The 19,587-nt window shown below is 29.0% G+C and overlaps 2 protein-coding genes across 2 annotated transcripts in view; one reads left to right on the forward strand and one right to left on the reverse strand.

Moving 5' to 3' along the window:
• LOC136076723 (usherin-like) overlaps window positions 1-19,587 on the reverse strand; it is a 765,758-nt gene that overhangs the window by 608,986 nt on the left and 137,185 nt on the right. The gene's annotated exons all lie outside the window — the stretch shown is intronic.
• LOC136075823 (piggyBac transposable element-derived protein 4-like) lies at window positions 15,755-16,552 on the forward strand. The gene has a single exon (XM_065789261.1). The coding sequence runs from the start codon at window positions 15,755-15,757 to the stop codon at window positions 16,550-16,552; it is 798 nt and encodes a 265-aa protein (XP_065645333.1).

Below are 19,587 nucleotides of genomic sequence, written 5' to 3' on the forward strand. Positions count from 1 at the left end.
TACCCAGCCCACTTTTTTTCTAAAGGATTATTTTATTTTTTATCTTTTTTTTAAAAAAAATTTAGATAAAAAAGACTTTTTTTAAGAATTGACGATTGTACCGCCCCCCCTCTCCTTTTTCGTTGTCCTTTGTCGTTGGCCCAGTACTAACATAAGACATTAATGAATTATTATGATTCAGATTACTAGATGATTCAGCTCTACTTCGAAAGAAAAAGGAATGTAAATGAAAACGATCAAATTAATTTCTAGGAAAAAATGCGTACATATGAAGAAGTGAGAAAGATTAACTCTAATTGCAAATGATATTAGTTTTTAAATCAAATCGTTCGCTTAAATTGGACAGCAAACTCTTACAAGTGTTCCTCAACAAATGCGAAACAGTATCCTTACAGAACTTGCTTAGATAATTTTATTATTTGCCGGCGGCAGTGTACATAGCGAATGGCTATTTTAGGAAGTATAACATCTCTAATTATAACTATTACTTATTTTTTGTTTACCCTTATAAAGTTTTATCGAATTCATCGCATATTAGCATTGTTTTGGCTTTTTCCGGTGATCTGTAATAAGGCTGTACGGACTTATAAAAGCACCTTAATAACTACATAAAATAATAAGGGAAAACAATTATACGTAGTTAAACGATCGGTTATGTATTTCATTAATTTTTTTGTTTACTCGATGCTTTTGATTTTCATACAGGGCCGCTTAAAGCTGGCTCGGGACCCTGGGGCAAAATTAAGTTGTGAAGCTCTAAAATCACAAAAAAGTTTTTTATACAATCATATTGTAAATATGATTGTATAAAAAAAATTACAAAAAATTAACATAAAAGAATAACCTTTTTTTTTCCTCCTTTAAATTTAAAAAAACCATTAGGCTCGAATTCGGTCTGTAGGCAGGCCATTCTGACACAGGAATGAATCAAGGGAAATTTTTCTTTTCAACAGTTTTTGCATTATTTTGGAGGCTAAATCCTGTTGGAAAGTAAATAAACGCCAAACATTCTAATCGTATGAGGTTTTACTTTTGCCATAAAAATCTCCAAGTTAAATTTAACTTCTTTTTAATCTATTTATTCAACCAAATATTGAAAAAATTCAAGGTTTATATAATTTTACAAAACTAGGTAAGGTGTCACTCATATAGTTGAAAACTAGTTATTGGAGTGACACCTAAATAAAATAAAAAAACAAACAAAATACAAAAAAAAAGCATTTGTAAATTAAATTGATTTAAAGATAATAATAATAACGATAAATCTATAATAAATTAAATAATAAGACAAAAAATATGAAAAAACTCAGTTAATAACAAAAACAAAGAAAAATAAAAGCAATTAGCAAAACAGCACAAATAAAAACAAACTTTACGCATACGAAAAGGCAAAAACAAAAACTACAAAATGAAAAACACAAAAACTTCTACAAAATTAGATTAATAATAAAAACAATATTTTGTTACTTGTGCGAAAAAAAAAGGTGTAGAAAAATTAGTAAAATTGAAAAACAGCGAAAAACAATAAAAATAATTAGTAACAACAGCACAAATAATATTAAATAAGGAAAAAGCATAACACAAAAACTACAAAATGAAAGCAAAAACTACAAAACGAAAATGCAAACACAAAAACTTCTACATTTTTCTTTATTTCCCTTTTTTTTTTTCAACGGTTTAAAAAACACGACCGCTATCTACGATGATCTTGCAAAGAATCAACTTCTTTATCAATAAATTATTATATAAATTAAAAAGTTTAGTGCGAGTTTTTTGTCCTTGGAAAATGCACCGAAAAACATAATCCCTTATGCATTTCGGAAAAGCTCTTACATAATGTGGGATCTCTTTCAAACTAACTCTAAAAACTCAATCAATTTGTCACTTAACAGGGCGCTTAAGCAGGAATAACTTTTTATTGGAAAAAGTTGTCGGTGGTGCCGTTTCTTTATCAATTTTCATCTCTTAAAACCCTTAAGCTTATTTCTGATTGTCAGACCAGCAGATAACAGAGCCGACGGCACCGATCCCTCCCCCTCGTTTTTTTTTTTATAAAGAAAAAGACGATTGTGCCCCTCCGCTTCGAAACCCGTGTCGTCAGCCCAGAGATAACTCTTTTGTTATTAGCTTTCATCATTAAGTTTGTTTAAATCAAATTTCTGATGGATTTTGAGTTGGTTTTAAATTATTTTGCAACTGATCTTCCTGATTTAGCTGGATTGCGTCTATCGCGAATAAGGTTTATGAACTTTTTGGAACGAACCTCTTTATTTCACTCTGCTTTTTTTCCGGAATTTCATCTCCATCCTTAAAACATTTTAAGTTTGCAATATACCATCTTGCGAAAAAAACTTTTGTGAAAACATAAACTTTATATAAATAACTGTAAACATTATTTGCATACATTTTTATTTTGCACTTTTGTCTTCTTATTTTTACTAATAATTTTAGGTTTAAATTTTTAACCTTTACAAGTTGCATATAGTCACATACTAACACTTCGTTGAATTGCGATTTAAATTACTCTTTGAGGGAGATTCTTCTTTTTAAAATAGACGATGACGTAGCTACAATAAAAAAAACAATGTCAAAATTTTATTTTTTATTATCTCATTTCCAGTACTTTTTTAATAACAAAATTTTAACAAGTCATTAATAAATCCGACATAATATGTCGAATTTATGAAATAATAAATCCGACATAATATGTCGGGTTTATAAACTAATAGTAAATCCGACATAAAATATAATAACTAATAAGGATTTATTAACTAATAAAAAGTTAAGTAAAATGATTACAATTTCCAATTGAAACATAAGATTATCATTCTTTTACAAACTCGAGGTAAGATATGACGTAAGATATGAATAATTACCAGAAAATTTGTTCTTACAGTTATTTTGATAAGAAAAAAAAACAACTAAACAACGTATTTTCACCTTAGGGGTCTTCCATAGACTTCGTCATGCTTTAGGGGAGAGGGGAAGGGGGGGAGGTTGAAAGGGATTTTGGATTTTTGACGACTCGAACTTGTTACTAAAGAGTTAAGATGTTAACTCTTTAGTAACAAGTACGAATTTAATCCGAGTTAAAAAAGTAGATCGAGAATTTTAACCGGTAGATAGAAAATCTAAACCTGGTTAGAACTAGATAGAGAAATCAATAAAGTTAGCATTGCAATATATCATTTTTATTAATACACGACGCATAACGAAATAACAAGCATAACAACAACAATAACGAAAAAAATAACTTTCCCTATTTTAGCCGTAGAAAATTTAATGAAGAGTTGTAAAAAAGTCGCCATTTTGAAAATTTTGCAATTATATGACAATGACTTTGCAGATTTCAAAATTGAAAATCTGGGAATGAAGATATCAACAATTAACACCAAAATAATAATAGCAGACAGGGTTGGAGTCAAATACAAATACTTTAATTTTAGATTTCCAAATAATAATTCAAAAATACAAATATATCTAGTTGGCATTTTTAAATTTAAAAAAAAATACATAGATTTATTTTTAATACAATTTTGATGAAATGGTATGCTAAATAGAGAAATGAAAACAACTCTTTATTAAATGTCCTTGAAAAACTTAATTTCAACTTATTTAACACCGGTCAAACTCGTTTACGGTGGTTTTCACCTCGTTTACGGTGGGTTTTTTATTTTTTTGGGGAAAAACACTGTAACCAAATACATTGAAATCAAATGCAAATACAAATCTTTAAGAAATTTTAAAATCAAATACAATACAAAGTCTCATATGAGTATGTATAACAAATCCCAAAGTGAATAAATATCAAATACCAAAGCCAATACGATCTGAGAGAAAAAGTTAATTGCTGATTTTTTTAGGGGTTAAAATCCTTAAGCCACTGCAAGCCTCAAGCCGTTACAAAAGGAAGATCAGATTTAAGTCTGGTTGCCTGTTCTAACCAATCCAAAAAAGAAGAATTTTTTTCAAAATGCGAATTCTTTTCACAAATATCTTAAAAATATCACAAGTAGAATAAAATGAAGATTATTTTAAAAAGTTCCTAAACCATGACCAAATAAAATTCCGTGATATATCCATGATTTCCATGACCTGTAGCAACCCTGATTGTATATATATATATATATATATATATATATATATATATATATATATATATATATATATATATATATATATATATATATATATATATATATATGTATATATATATATATATATATATATATATATATATATATATATATATATATTTATATATATATATATATATATATATATATATATATTAAACGTATTCTTTTTGAGGTCATGAAATGATATATAGTAACATGGAGTTTTATCTGCTGCGAAGACTCCTGTTTTTTTAGATTTTTTTTTTTTTTAGTTTTAACCACTTTTAGGGGTTGCTCAAGTGCCCCAATTGTCTAATTTTTAGACTTTTTTACCCTTTTTAAAGCTTATTTTCAACACATTTAAGCGAGTTCTAAAACTCAAAATAATTCTATTTTTTTTCTTTTCAGAGTTTTTTTTAAGTTAGTAAAAAAAAAATAAAAATGCATGGTAATTTAATTTGCTAAAATATTTTGTATAAAATTAACTAAAAAATTGCATAATTATGCGAATTTTTACCAATTTTTACGCCTCGCGTTTACTTTAATACTTTTGCGTACTTGCTTAAACACGTTATGCAAATTACTTTTTAGCGAAGACGATATATAATTTTCATTTAAAAACGCGGGAACTAATTATTGATAACTTTCATGATATACTTGCTTCATATGCTTATTAGAGCTATTTACTACAATTTTATTCATGTCAGGAAAAAGTAAGAAAAAAGAAAACTTTTTGGTTGGGGAATCCAGGTCATCCTTACTAAAAGACAAATTTTCTACAGAGCAAGCGGTTTTGCAATACTTCTTGGATTTAAAGGAGAAGCATCCAAAACAAAAAGAAAGTAGAACTATCCACTGTCCTTTGACAAAACACTTTGAAATCAGATGCCATAATAAAAACTCTTTATGCTGCACTCTTTCAAAGTTATTTGTACCTTGGTTGCAGGGTGGATTTCAGATTATGCAATTACAAACAAATAGGTAGGTACCACACTGTATATGTTTTTCTTTTATTTGCATATTTCTATTTATCAGAGGATAACAATTAATATAACAAATGTCTGCTGTTAAATAAATTAATTAACAGAAATAGATGTGTTGTAAAATATTCAGAATCTACAAATCACATTTTTTAATAAAAAGATGGAGAAGCTGATCCAAACCTGGAAACTGTTTAAAAAAAACAAATCAAGACAAACTTTATCAGAAATTGAAAAAATGAGGAAATTTTTAACTCAGATGAAAAGGATCTTTTGGATTGCACCTGAGCTCAATACTCTGGTTGCAATCATTAAAGCTGATAAGAAAAGAAGTTGTCGAGACAAGACTGAAGATATTGCTTTTTTATTAGACTAATTAGGAGATAGAAAAACAAAAACAGGTGGATTAGACACAAGGTATATTTTCTCTGTTAACAGGAGTTTATCCAAGTTTGAAATGAGATCAAGTTTGAATGAAACCATGTCAGAGAGTGAATTCAGTTCAAATGGATCCAATAAAAATGAAGATAATGATGATTTCCCATATCCAGATCCAGAGTTAAAGAAGAAAGTCAAAAAAGCAGATACTGTTCTACTTTCAAAAGATATTCTCAAGAGAACTGATGATACTGCTGATGGGGAAGGAATAAGTCACAGGCAGCATACTGCCATGGTTAATAGTATAATTGCTAAAATGTATAATTGCTAAAGGTGGAAATATAGATGAATTTAAATGTTCGACCACTACAGCACTACGAGCAGCAGACAAAGTCATTTATGATGAATCAAAGAGGATCAATGACCATTTGAGAAACTTCAGAAATAATAATAAGTACATTTAGTTCAACTCCATTTTGATGGAAAAGTATGTCATGAATATACTGATGGAAAAAAATTGGAAAAAGATCGAATAGCAATATTAATAAAGGGTAACATGAAAACGCACCTGTTGGGAATTCCAGCAATTTCTTCCGGAACTGGTGAAATTCAAAAAAATGCGATCAGAGATCGCATTTTTTTGAATTTCAGATCTTTAATTTCTTTAACCTTACAAACAACATACAAGCTGTTACATTTGATACAACCAGAATCAACAATGGAAACAAAAATGGAGCTGTATCTTTACTGGAAAATGAAGTTTTTCAGCAACCAATTTTATCATTTGCATGCTGACATCATGTAAATGAGCTACACGTGGATCATTTGTGGTAAAATTATCCAAGTTGTGTTACTTCTGGACCAGATAATATGCTGTTTAAAATATTAAAATTAGCATGGAATGATCTTGATGTAGAGAACCGGGTAGGGTTTTACAAAATTGGTTAACATTTTTGTAAAATATTATTGTACCCTAGTATTTTTTTCAATTTTGAGATCTTTGATTTTTTTTTGACATTTTAAATATAAAGGTGTTGAGAAGATTGGCTATTCCAGATAAAACATGGCTTGGTCATCAAAAGCATGAAACTATTACGTTCTGATGAAATATTATCACCCATGGGTCTCTAAAAATAGTAGCCCGATGACTAGATATTTTAATATGTAGTTATGTATACAATATGTACTATAAAGTAGTAATATATCCTAGATTTTTCTTGTTTAATTCTATTATTCTTTATAAAACAAAAATATGCATACCTTTGTTTATTGCATTATACCAATATACTTCTGATTTAATTTAACTTTTAGGATGGGGCTACAAGGAAGGACTACATTGAGCTGACAGAGCTTACACTTATGGCGCTTTCTGATGAAAAGTACAAGCTTCGTACACCCGGAACAATCCATCATCCCCGTTTTATGGCAAATGGAGTTGTAGGTTTATGATAGGAAAAAGTCCATAGTTAAAAAATTATAGCTTTATAGCAAAAAAAAATGAATTTGTTATACATGATCAAATATTTAGCTTTTCAAAAAAATAAAAGTGTATATTTTTATAGATATCTACTAACTAAAGCTCCAGATTATGATGGATGCAATACCCAGTCTGACAAATTGACTGGAAAATGAAATTACTGAAGTGGCAACTTTTGTGGCTGTTTTCTATACTACCTAGTTTCTCAAAGCTGAACTACCTGTTGTGGCTTCTCGTCAGGTTGGTACCAAGTTAACAAGTATGATATACTTTTTATTCATAATATATGATATATTATGAATAAAAAGTTTTGATTAAAAGTTTCTAAAATATGATTTTTTTTAGGGAAAGCTAGTTGCTTAACAATTTTTTGTTTATTCAGGATATGAGAGCTCTTTTGCAAATGAATATGTTTAAGGAGTACAATCTGATTGGGGCAGAATCAGTCATTGAATTAATCAAACGGCACACATGGTTTCTGGACCCTTACTTTATTGTTCTAGCCTTAGCTGATGAAAACTGTGAAGAAAGGGGTGAAATTGCTCAAAAACTATACAGCTTTGAATTTCGTAGCTTAGATAAATATTCGTTAGCCCGAATAAAAGCTAAGATAGTGGTCCTCAATTCTTTAGACTTCAGTGGACCGAAGCCGCCAAGCTTAGTTGAATTGATCACAGAAAACTCGTGGCTTTTATTCCTTATGATAGGGCAGAGTAAAAGTGACTGTCAATGGATGAAAACCCCGCCAGAATATTGGACTTGTAACAATTTCTACCTAAAATTTAAAGATACTGCTTTTAATCTTGCAGTTGTTAATGATTGCTCTGAAAGAACTGTTAAACTCATAAAGGACAACATTGATATTGCCAGAAAGGAAGAAAAAAGACAAGATTCACTTTTATTCTTGCACAATTACAAAATGAAGTATGTAGGAAAGAGCAAAACCTCCAAGAAAAACAAAAAAAACAATATAAAAATATAACATAATATTTGTAAAAAATAAACTATAATTAAAAAATTTTTAAAATGAAATTGCTAGACGTTTTATGCAACACTTAAGCAACCCCTAAAAATGGTCAAAGTTCAAAAAAAAGATTCTATCAATAAAATAAGGGTCTGCGCAGCAGGTAAGACGTCATGGTACTTTAAATTTTTTCATGACCCCAAAATGAAACAGTCTAATATATAAATATTTTAAATTCTATTTAAATGTTGTCAAAAAGTAGAAATTAGTCTACACGATCTTTAGAAATAAATTAAAAAGCAAGGTTTTTAACTAATCAATCAGTAACATAAAATTTTTAAAAACTCTGGACAACATCATAACCTCTCTAACTACAGTCCGATCAGTCTTCTATCTGTTATTGGCAAGGTCTTTGAGTCATTGATCAACAAATTTTTAACATCCCATCTTGAGTCAGATAGCTTATTGTCAGACAATCAATACGGTTTTCAATTTTCTCCCTCTATGGCTGACTTGCTAACTGCTGTGATTGAAAGATTCTATTGCACATTAGATGAAGGCAGTAATGCAAGGCAATAGCCCATTGCTCTTAATATATCTAAAGCTTTCAATAAAGTTTGGCATGAAGGACTTCTCCATAAGCTGGCTTCATGTGAAGTATCTGGCAAAGTTTTTGAGATTATTAAATCATTTCTTTCTAACCGCTTTATTAAAGTAATCCTTAATGACCAACATGAACTCTTCTTCATTTCCAGTAACTTTAAAGGTCAAACCTCTATCCTTGCTCTTGTTTTGTATCTTATCTAGATTATCTACACTGGCATTGTCTGTCCTGACAACCTTATATCTAAAGTGCCTATATTTGCTGATCAACTTTATACTTCTGTCTTGACAAAAAGTCTTCTCTTTTCAATCACTAAAAACAGGCAGTTGATATTGAATTTGATCTCACTACTGTAACAAATTAGAGCTTGCAGTGGCTTGTGAGTTTTAAAATTCCATTTATATTCAACAAAACTCAGTTATTCACTGCAAACTATTATCGCAATACTGTCAATATTCCTATATTGATGAATGGCAACTCTCTCACTGAGTCCTCTACTTTACATTTTCTTGGATTGTTGTTCACTACTGACCTCTCATGAAAACTATGTACAATCGATTGCTAATGTAGCATCTGCTAAAATTGCTTTTCTTTATCGTGCTTGTTATTTCATTACTCTTGATTCCATTCTTTACCTCTACAAATCTCTGCTGTCATATTTTGGCTAGTTTTTCTAATAATCCTCTTTCTCTTCTAGACAAGGTTCAAAAGTGCATTGTAGATGCAGTTAGAAATGATCTATCTGCCGAGCGTGTGCCTCTCTCCCATTGTCGTAAAGATGCATTTCTTTCTCTTTTTTACAAATACTATAATGGCGCTCTGCTCAAAGAGCAGCGACCATAATAATATTTATATATTTAGTTCATCATTTGCTTTGTTTGTCATTTTAGTACTTCTGATCCCATTCTCTACATCTATAAATCTTTTATCCATCCTAGTGCGTAATGCTGGTGTCATTGAGACAAGTACTTCTAACAACGCACTTTCTTTTATAAACAAGGTCTAAAATCACAAAGAAAATTTATTCAGATAACTCTAGATGCCAAGCATTTTTCTAGATGCAAAGTTTTTTGTTCATTGTTGAAAAGTTGCATTTGTTGAAAGGTGCACAGCTCTAACTAAAAATGAGACTTTTTGCAAACCCTGCCCCAGCTCCAGCCATGGCCAGAAAAAAAATATATTGTACTTAATATATTATAATTTAATGCTGGGATACATTTATATATTTTTAAACTCTAATTTATTTTCAACAAGATTACAAGCAACCACTAATAAGTTGAGTTACTCTAAAATAGAGAATAAGTTAAAATACTAGAAAACGTATAACTGAAGACTTAAAAAGTTGTAAGTTGTATAAAAAAGGAAAATATGAAGATGGGTAAGAGTTATAAGATTTTTTTGATGTGCAAGGAAAAAAACTGGATTTATAAAAGAGAACAGATTTAAAATCAGCTGCTTATCCTTAGCGACAAAAAAGTGAAGATTATTTGATAAGATAAGAGTATAAAGTTGAGTCGTCAACTACTTTAGATTTCATTAAGATTGTTATTTTAGATAAGAAACAACACAAGAGGTAGATTAGAAACAACACGTGTTGTTGATCATGATGATAATGATTATCACAATCAACAACCTGTATTTTTTCTCATGATGATGATGATGATTTATCAAGATCATCACCATCATGATGACCATCATTATCGGCCCTAATCAAATATCAACCTCGGTCACTTACTAAATGCAAAATCATGAGAAATTATTTATTATTTAAAGAATAGATTATTTTTTCAATATAGTTATATTATTATTCTTATTTATCAACAAAAAAAAAAAAATTTAGCATAAAAAGAAAAAAATGCCATCATAGCTTCAACAGAGAATGGAAGGTTATAATGGTATACCCTATAATTACACCATTTTTTTCCAAAGGTTCATCTTAGCTAAGTTTCAATTTTGATGTGGTAGAAAAAAGAACACAAAACTTTGTGGGAGCACTTGGCACTAAAATTAACTAATAGTTTTATAAAAAAATTCTTTAAATAATGTTTTCAAAAAAAAGTTAACTGTGTTTCTAAACACAACTAATAAACTTAAAACAAAAACGCAAACAGATGTATGTTCATACTGTTTACATTTCAAACATTAAAAAATTTTGAAAAAAAAACCTTTTATCAACTCTGCTAAAATATTGTCTATAAATTACGCAACGCTAAATTTCACAAATATGCAAAACAAAAAAGATCAAAAGTTTTCCCAACAGACAACATCAACTTTTTGCAATTATAATATTTTTTATTTGTCATCGAACAAGATAAAGTATAAATGCTAGAATAAACTGATTAAGAAAAAGTTAAATAAAAGTACATAATACATAAGATAATAAAAAATTAAAAAAATAAAAAGATATATTTATATATGTATATCTTATATATTGTCAAATCTTTGATGTAACTTTTTAAAATATTGTTTCCAACAAGACTGTAAGCACCTATTAAATCGAAAGTTAGAGTTAAGGAAAAGTTGAAGAGAAAATGAGAAAAAACTTTAAATCCCTAAATTATACCAATCAGGGAGATAAAAAACTGTTGCTATAGCTGGAGCAATTCTTAAAATGACGCCTTTTCTCTTTTAAAATAAGGTGTAAAAACACATTTTAAACATAGTTGGACCTGCTCTTGCAGCCAAGATTCAACCATTTTTACATCGTCATGATGTTGCTTTTCTTTATATTACCTATAAACTAGTGTTTATAGGAGAGCTATAACGAGAGCTGCTCTTAAGAGCTAGCGTCTCTTGTGGCATCTACTTAAATTCATTCTTGTGTAACTTGTCATGCTATTGAATCTCATCCTTTTACTGTGTCTGTTCTTAAGTGCAGTTAAAATTCTTATTTTCCTAGTCGTTTTTCTTTTCAATTTGCAGCCTTTCTATATTTTTCTGTTTCATATAATTTGCAATCTTTTAAGTTAACTGCTAATCGTTAATCCTTTATAAACTTCATCTTTTCTCTTCCAGTAACTTCCAACACTAAGCTTGCAGCCTTGTTGGAAGTGAAGATGTTTAAAAAAATAAGAACAATAGAAGCAAAATAAATAATAATAAATAAAGTATACAAGAAAAATAAATAATAATAAATAAAAAGTAAAATCTTAAAATGATGAAAATAAAATGGGTATAAAATATGCGTTTACTTGATGTTATGTTTTTATCACACAAAAGATACGCTGTACAAATGTGATAGAAGCAAAACGGGTCAGGGTTTGATGGGCTAAAAATGACAACAAAAGTAAATTGGAATGTAAAATTATGACAAGAATGAAAAAAACTTTTGAAATGCGATGTTTTTGAAACTTAATATAGTAAATAAAATATTTTGATTAAATAAAAGACTTTTTATGTAACTTCTGTGCAAGTTCTTACAATTGCACAACATTTAAAAATTTTTGCATTATTTATTTTAACAGATTTGTACTTCAACCTTGTAACTCAATTGTTAACATTGTATTATATAACTTTTTTTAATTTTTACTAAATAATATTACAAGTGCACAACAAAGTGCAAATGGATTTACAAACAATGTTTGTAGCTAAAAAATATTACAAGAAAGGAAATAAGTTAAAAGTAAGGTGTTACTGTGCCTTAGCTGAATTTATTTCATTAACCCTATATTTCAGTAACCTTAATTGTTCCAGATAACTTTATATGTTTTACAATTACGTATTACTTTTCAATAACTGCAACCTTTCAACTCAATCACAACAGATCTATCTGACAGGAATTTGAAAAAGATGTAAAAAATTTCAAGTAGAAAATAACTTTAGCAGAAGCAAAATTAATTTTGAAGTAGTTTCAAAATTTTTCTAATAGTGTATCAACCAGTTTTTTAAGATGACATGGAAGAGTATTAGATTCAATAGATAGGTTAGAGAAAAAGTTGCTTGCAAATAGTTTTAATTTGGGAGAATCAATAAGATCAGACCCATACACAAGATGCAGAATGCTAGCCTTTATTAATGTCATTGTTAATTTTTAAAATTAGATATTACATTTTTGAAAAGTCTCTAGAATCTAGCTTATAAGGTAAAATAAAAAATATAGTAATCTAAAAATAATAGACCTAAAGGAAAACATGAACTACCATTATGTTGGAACTATCAAGTATTAGTGAGATCATAGCATGGTTTAAAACACCCTAAGGAGAACAAGAAGAAACTGAACACAAACTAGGTTCAAAGACAAGACACAAATTAAGGAGTAATTAGAATTGTCTTAATAATAAGCGTGTGTATTACCATGAAATTCAGACTTGTTGAAATAAAAATTGACTTATGAAGGTCATATTTTTGATTGGTTGCTATAGATATTTTATTTAAATAATTTAACATTTAAATGGTAATTCTTAGCCACAGTTATAAATTTTAATGCTATTCTAAGCTGTAATAAATTAATACTAGAATAGGCCTAGCATATATGTTTTATAAACTGTAGATGTACTTTGAATAGTCAATGTTTTCTTGCACTATTTTTTGTTTTTATAATTTATCACCTAAATCATTACCTAAAACTAATTACTTTAATACTTAATTGTTTTTTAAAAAAAGATGGTTGAAAGTTCGATAAAAATTTATTCTAAAAATTACATGAATTTTAGAATAAAATTTTATCGAACTCTCTGTAACTAATAAAAGTATCTGGTTGTTAAGCAATATAATTACCCATAACAAATAAATAAAATAAATTATCAATTTTGCAGCTTCATATTGGTACTCATGCCAAATTTAGTGTATATAGAACTCATAAAAATCTGCAACTAGTAAAATAGGTTGTTGCTAAGCAAAATTAGGTATCAACCTAATTTTGCAGGTATAGCAACCAAATATAAAATATTTCACCTTCATAAGAAGTGCGAATCTCATATTAATGCACAAGCTAATGATAGTGAGTATAGCACACATAAAATGTGTGCAACTACTAAAAATAGGTTAATGTTATACAAATTTAGGAATCCATAGCAACCAAATATAAAATATTTCACCTTTATAATAAGTGTGAATCTCATATTAATGCACACACTAAATATAGTGTATATATTACACTTAATAAATCTGCAACTACCAAATATAGGTTGTTGGTATGGAAACTTAGGTATCCATAGTAACCAAAACTATAATGATCACTTTTATAAGAAGGGCTAAGGAGTAACGCTAAGTGATTAGGGTTGCCTGGAAAACAAGTCAAAAAGTTGACTAATTGAGGAAGAGATTAAGAATGTAAAAAAGTTATGAGCTTTAGAGATAACAAGGTCATTGGTACAACAATACAACAATAATGGCAAAGGAAAAAAAGGGCTTGGTCCATTTGGTAAGAAACAACATCAAAAAGAGTGCAGTCTTAGGAAGAAGGAAAACAATAATGAAAAGAAATAATGAAAACGTGATTTACCAAAGAGGTGAATTGAATGAAATTGGAGGTCGAAAGTGAAGTGGAGGCAAAAGCATATAAAAGAATAGTCACAGGATTCAAACTTGAGCTCAATATAAATAATTCAATAGGTTTTTGGAACTTGTGACAAATAATTCAATCAGTAATTGGAATTCGTGACAAATGATTCAATAGGTCTTTTGAACTTGTTACAAATAATTCAAGTGGTAATTGGAATTTGTGACAAATAACTCAATAGGTTTTCGGAACTTGTGAAAAACAATTGAACTTGTTTGTAAGTATAGTATGGAATTATAGAGTCACAAAGATGAAACAAATCCAATTCAAACTAAATTCACAAAGAGCAAATAGATCTGGTAAATTTTGCAAAAAGTAATATTAAACTTATGAAAAGATACTTTTAAGATCACAAATATTTGAAAAGGATAAAACAATTAAGTGGTAATGTTATTGCTTTTTTGTGTGTGAATTTGTATATCACATATCAAAAAATGCAAAAATACAAAAAAAAAATATTACCACTGTAAGTATGGTATGTGACTCCATATGTCACAAACTATACTTACAAACAAATTTAATTGTCACCAGTTTCAATTACCAATTCAATTACTTGTCACAATTTCAAGTTTGAACCCTCTAACTATTCTTTTATATGCTTTCGCCTCCACTTCACTTTTGACCTCCAATTTCATTCAAATTTTGTGTGTGTGTGAGGTGTATTTAATATGTGTATTATTCAATAAACAGTAAGCGTATTATTTAATAAAGGTTGCATCATTCCTGCTTATCAAACCCAAGTTGCAATGAAGGTTACTTTACCCCTTTAAGACAAAACGCCGTAATAATACGGAGGACCGTTTTAGGAGTTAAGGAGCACCACCGTAATAATACGCACTGGTATTAGGTGTTACTTATAGAGTTTGTAACACCTTAAAATTAGTCATACACCCTTCAAACCACGATTTTACTATTCTCGAATGTTCTACGGAACTAATAAACACAAATTTCGTTTAGAAATAAAAAAAAATATGGTAGATAAACGACGATCAATATCTGTTCAAGACGCTGTAAATTTTGTCTTGGAAGAAGACTCAGATCTTTCTTCGTTGACAGAATCTTTATCTGACAGTGAAATAGAATTTTTAATCGAATCAGAAACAGATGAAGAATTATATCTGAGTGATTACAGTGACGATAATTTTAAGAATATTCCATCAATTGAGCAAAATATCAAGAATATAAAAGTAGTTCCAGCTCTAAAGAAGAAGAAAGTTAGTTGCTATGAGAATTTAAATTGGCAAAAGAAACCTCCTAAAGAAGGAATGAGACGATTTAATTTTATTTCTGAAGAAAAAGTCAATGGAGATATAAAAAACTCTGACCCTCTTGAATTATTTGAATATATTATTACAAACGAACTTTGTGAGTACATTGCTGAACAAACTAACATATACTTTAACCAAATGACAGGAGGTAAAGTATTTCAAAGAAGCTCTCGTATATTTAAATTTATCAATAGTGGAGCTATATTTACATCTCGTGACATACGCCTTCATTTTGCAGTGATAATCTACTGTGGTATTATTCGAAAGCCCAAATTGCGAATGTACTATACAAAAAGCAAACTGTTTGAAACACCAGGCTTTAAAAGTATACTATCGTAAAACAAATTATTATTGCTAGAGAGATTTCTTCATTTTGTAGATATTTTTAGTTTTGTGGACAAAAGTTATACAAAGGATATAAAAATTAAATACATTCAGGAGTACATTGTTAACCGCTGGAAAATTATGTTACAACCAGGACGTGATATATCCATAGATGAATCATTACTTTTGTGGAAGGGAAGGCTGTCGTTTAAACAATCGATACGATCAAAAAGTGCACGCTTCGGTATTAAGACGTTTGCATTGGCATGTGGGAAAACAGGATATGTCTGGAATGAAATTATATACCTTGGTGCTGGCACAGAAATTTCTCAACAATACAAATATCAGGCCACCGATGTAGTAATGTCATTATCTGAAGAACTGTTAGATGTTGGACGGTGTATATACCTTGACAATTGGTATACCTCATTGGAAATTTGTGATTTTCTTGTTCAAAGAAAGACTGATGTTGTGGGAACATTACGAAGCAACAGAAAGTATCTACCAAAAGATGTTATTAATGCAAAATTGAAATCAAATGAAAGGTGTGTTGCATACGAGCAAGGATATCAATTCATGGTAATGCATTGGAAGGATAAACGTGATGTTTACATGATAACCACCTGCATACCTGATACTTTAGAAATTGTCTTACGTAAAGGTGCAGGGAAAGAAGTACCAACTGTTATCCACATTTACAACAGCAACATGGGTGGTGTTGATCTTAGTGATCAAATGACCACCTCCTATGCTTGTGAGCGAAAAAGGGTGAAAAAGTGGTATAAGAAGTTTTATTTTCATCTGATTAATCTTTCCATATTTAATGCACAAGTCATTCACAAAATGTTAGGAGGTAAACTAAAGGCTTTAGAATTCAGAATGCAGCTTGTTAGTGCTTTAGTTTCTTTTTATGGTTATGACATAGTAACATCCGGATAGGGTGGGAGACTAAGTCTTGATGGAAATCCAATGCGATTAGTGCATCGTCATTTTCCATCATATGTTCCGGAAACAGAATGTAAAACTGCACCTCAACGGAGGTGTGTTGTATGCAGAAAAAAGGGGAAAAGAAAAGATTCTCGTTATGAGTGCACCCCTTGTGATGTAGGGTTGTGTGCTGCACCATGTTTCCAACTCAATCATTCAAAAATATTTTTTAGTATTAATAACATGTTTTCTCACTAATACTGTGTTTTAAATGATATTTTTATACATTATTTTCATATTAAATTTGAATTTGAAAGTAAAAAGTTGAGTTTTATTCAAAATAACCCGCGCATTTGGATGTACGGCTAAAAAAAAAGGTGCCGCTTAAAGGGTTAAATAACAAAGTCACCTTGTGAACCACTACATCTCTTGTAAACCACTACACCTCTTGTAAACCACTTCATCTCTTATAAACCACTACATCTTTTTTTTATATACCACTACATCTCTTGTATACCACTATACCTCTTGCATACCACTATATCTCTTGTAAACCAACGTTCTAAACTGTACAAACAATCGAACATGTTTGTACAGTTACGAACATATTCCATAACAAAGAATTATGTTTATTGCAATCATTTACCAGAAATCATTAAAAGTATAAACTTTGTAAAATAAAATTTAATATAAATAAAAACAATATATCTGTTATACTAATTTATTTTAAACCAAAAAAATTAATCATTCAACTTCGATTTGTTGATAATGTAAATAAAATAAATGATTTTAATTTAATAAATTAATAAAATTTACAATTTTAAGGGTAAAATAGCTTTTTTTTATAATTTATTTCTAATTTAATAAAGTCCTTTTTAATAATTTTTATTTCTAAAAGTTTTTTACTTGCTAGCTCTTAAAAGTCGTATTTTTTACTAAAATTTTCATTTAAATCATTTTTATTTTTGAAAGTTTTTGTTTTAAGAGTTACTGTTGAACTATTAATGTGGTGAAAAGCACCAGTACAGATTTGTTTTAAGAGTTGTTTTTCAACTATTAATGTGATGAAAAGCACCAGTACAGTTTTGTTTTAAGAGTTACTGTTCAACTATTAATGTGATGAAAAGCACCAGTACAGTTTTGTTTTAAGAGTTGTTGTTCAACTATTAATGTGATGAAAAGTACCAGTACAGTTTTGTTTTAAGCGTTACTGTTCAATTATTAATGTGATGAAAATCACCAGTACAGTTTTGTTCTAAGAGTTATTGTTCAATTATTAATGTGATGAAAAGAACCAGTACAATTTTGTTTTAAGAGTTACTGTTAACTATTAATGTGATGAAAAGCACAAATACAGCTTTAAGAACTAGGAATCAAAATATGATATTTACTTGCTATAAAAATAATTTGAGCTAAAATAAAAATAGCGATTCTACATAACATATTTCGGAAACTTCGATTTAGATATGGTCTCAAAGTTACCTTAAATTCGGACCGTAGAGAAGACTTTACTTCTTAACAATATTTTTCCCGCTTCGTACATCGTTTTTATATCACAACTATTATTATTGCTTTATCACCCAAAATAATTTTTTAACCACTCATTTGGCTTAAATTTATCTGGTCTTATTAGTATTTAGTTAATCTTTTTGCAATATTTTTAATATATGATTTATCCGCTGATTTTCATATTATTACTAGTATCAAGGAACTTTTATGCTATATTATCTTACATTCATTACTCAGCTTTGTTTTAATTTTCACAGGCGCAATTTTCGTCTTTTATTATTATTCGGAGAATTTCTTATATCCTTCACTACATGTTTAAATCTTTACATTTTTGCAGTCGATATAAATATATGTTTTTTTCTACTTTCAAATATTACTTGATTTTTAGTTATGATTTTAAGATGCGCGGGTTGTTTCATTTTCTTACACTTTAGATTGGTTAAGAAAATTCGAATGAAGTATCTATGACGGCGTTAGAGTTTTTTGAAGACTCTACTATGTTTTATTTTATTTTAAAAGAGTTTTTAATAGGGTGTATTGCCATTTGATTGTTTTTGGTTTATTTGTGCTGGAAGTACCTTCGTGGTTTAAATCGTTGACATATTGCATGGTCTTAGGGGAAAATTTAATAGTATTTTCTGTTTGCACACTTTAGTTGTTTTAGTATTGTTTCTGGTGTTTTTATTTGAATTTTAATTTATAGTGCTTAGTTTTTTCTACCAGTGGTATGGTAAGTGACTTATTTAACTATTTATATTGTGCAGTAGATCAACACTTTTTATATCATATCATCAAAAAAATATTAGTGTTTTACAAATTTGGGTATGGTTGGGTTTTGGCTATTTGTAGTGACTCCTTTTTTACTGCAGTATGGAATAGGCGTAAGTCGCGGGGTAAAGCATAAGTGGCGATGACGTTTGTCTGACGGGATAAACTAGTTATAAGTGCTGATCCTCATCGAAACGCCAGTAATAATAGACGCAACTCTGAGGAAATGTTTATTACTTAATCACTACACAAATTATGTTTACTTATTGGCATTAATTTTTTTTTCCATTCTGAGGCCTTTCATTATTGTTTGCATACTTTTTTTTTTTTAATGTATTTTTTGTTTTATTTATTTTATGTTTGGTGATATATTTTTTGTTTATCTTAGTTCATATTAGTATTTATATAACAATTTATTTTTCATTATTATTGTTAGTACTGTTTAGGTGCATTGTCTGTCTTATTTTGAATATTCCTCTATTAATCTTTGTTTTTGTCTTGATCAAAACTGTCAAAATATGCTTTGTTTAAAAAATAATTCTCCTTTATTCTAGTGTACTTCATTTCTTCCCTCAGGCGCTCACTGCTCGTGTGTGACCATTCGGCGAATTTTATATATGTCAGAATTATATATATGCCAAAGTTTATAAATAAGAAATAGCGATTCTACATAACATATTTTACATAACATATAGCCAATCATAAAAAATGCAATAAAGACAGAATGGAGGCCTGGTAACCATGGAAGCATTTTATTTTTGTAATTTTAA

This window comes from Hydra vulgaris, chromosome 02 (assembly GCF_038396675.1).
Source record: "Hydra vulgaris chromosome 02, alternate assembly HydraT2T_AEP".
NCBI lineage: Eukaryota > Metazoa > Cnidaria > Hydrozoa > Anthoathecata > Hydridae > Hydra > Hydra vulgaris.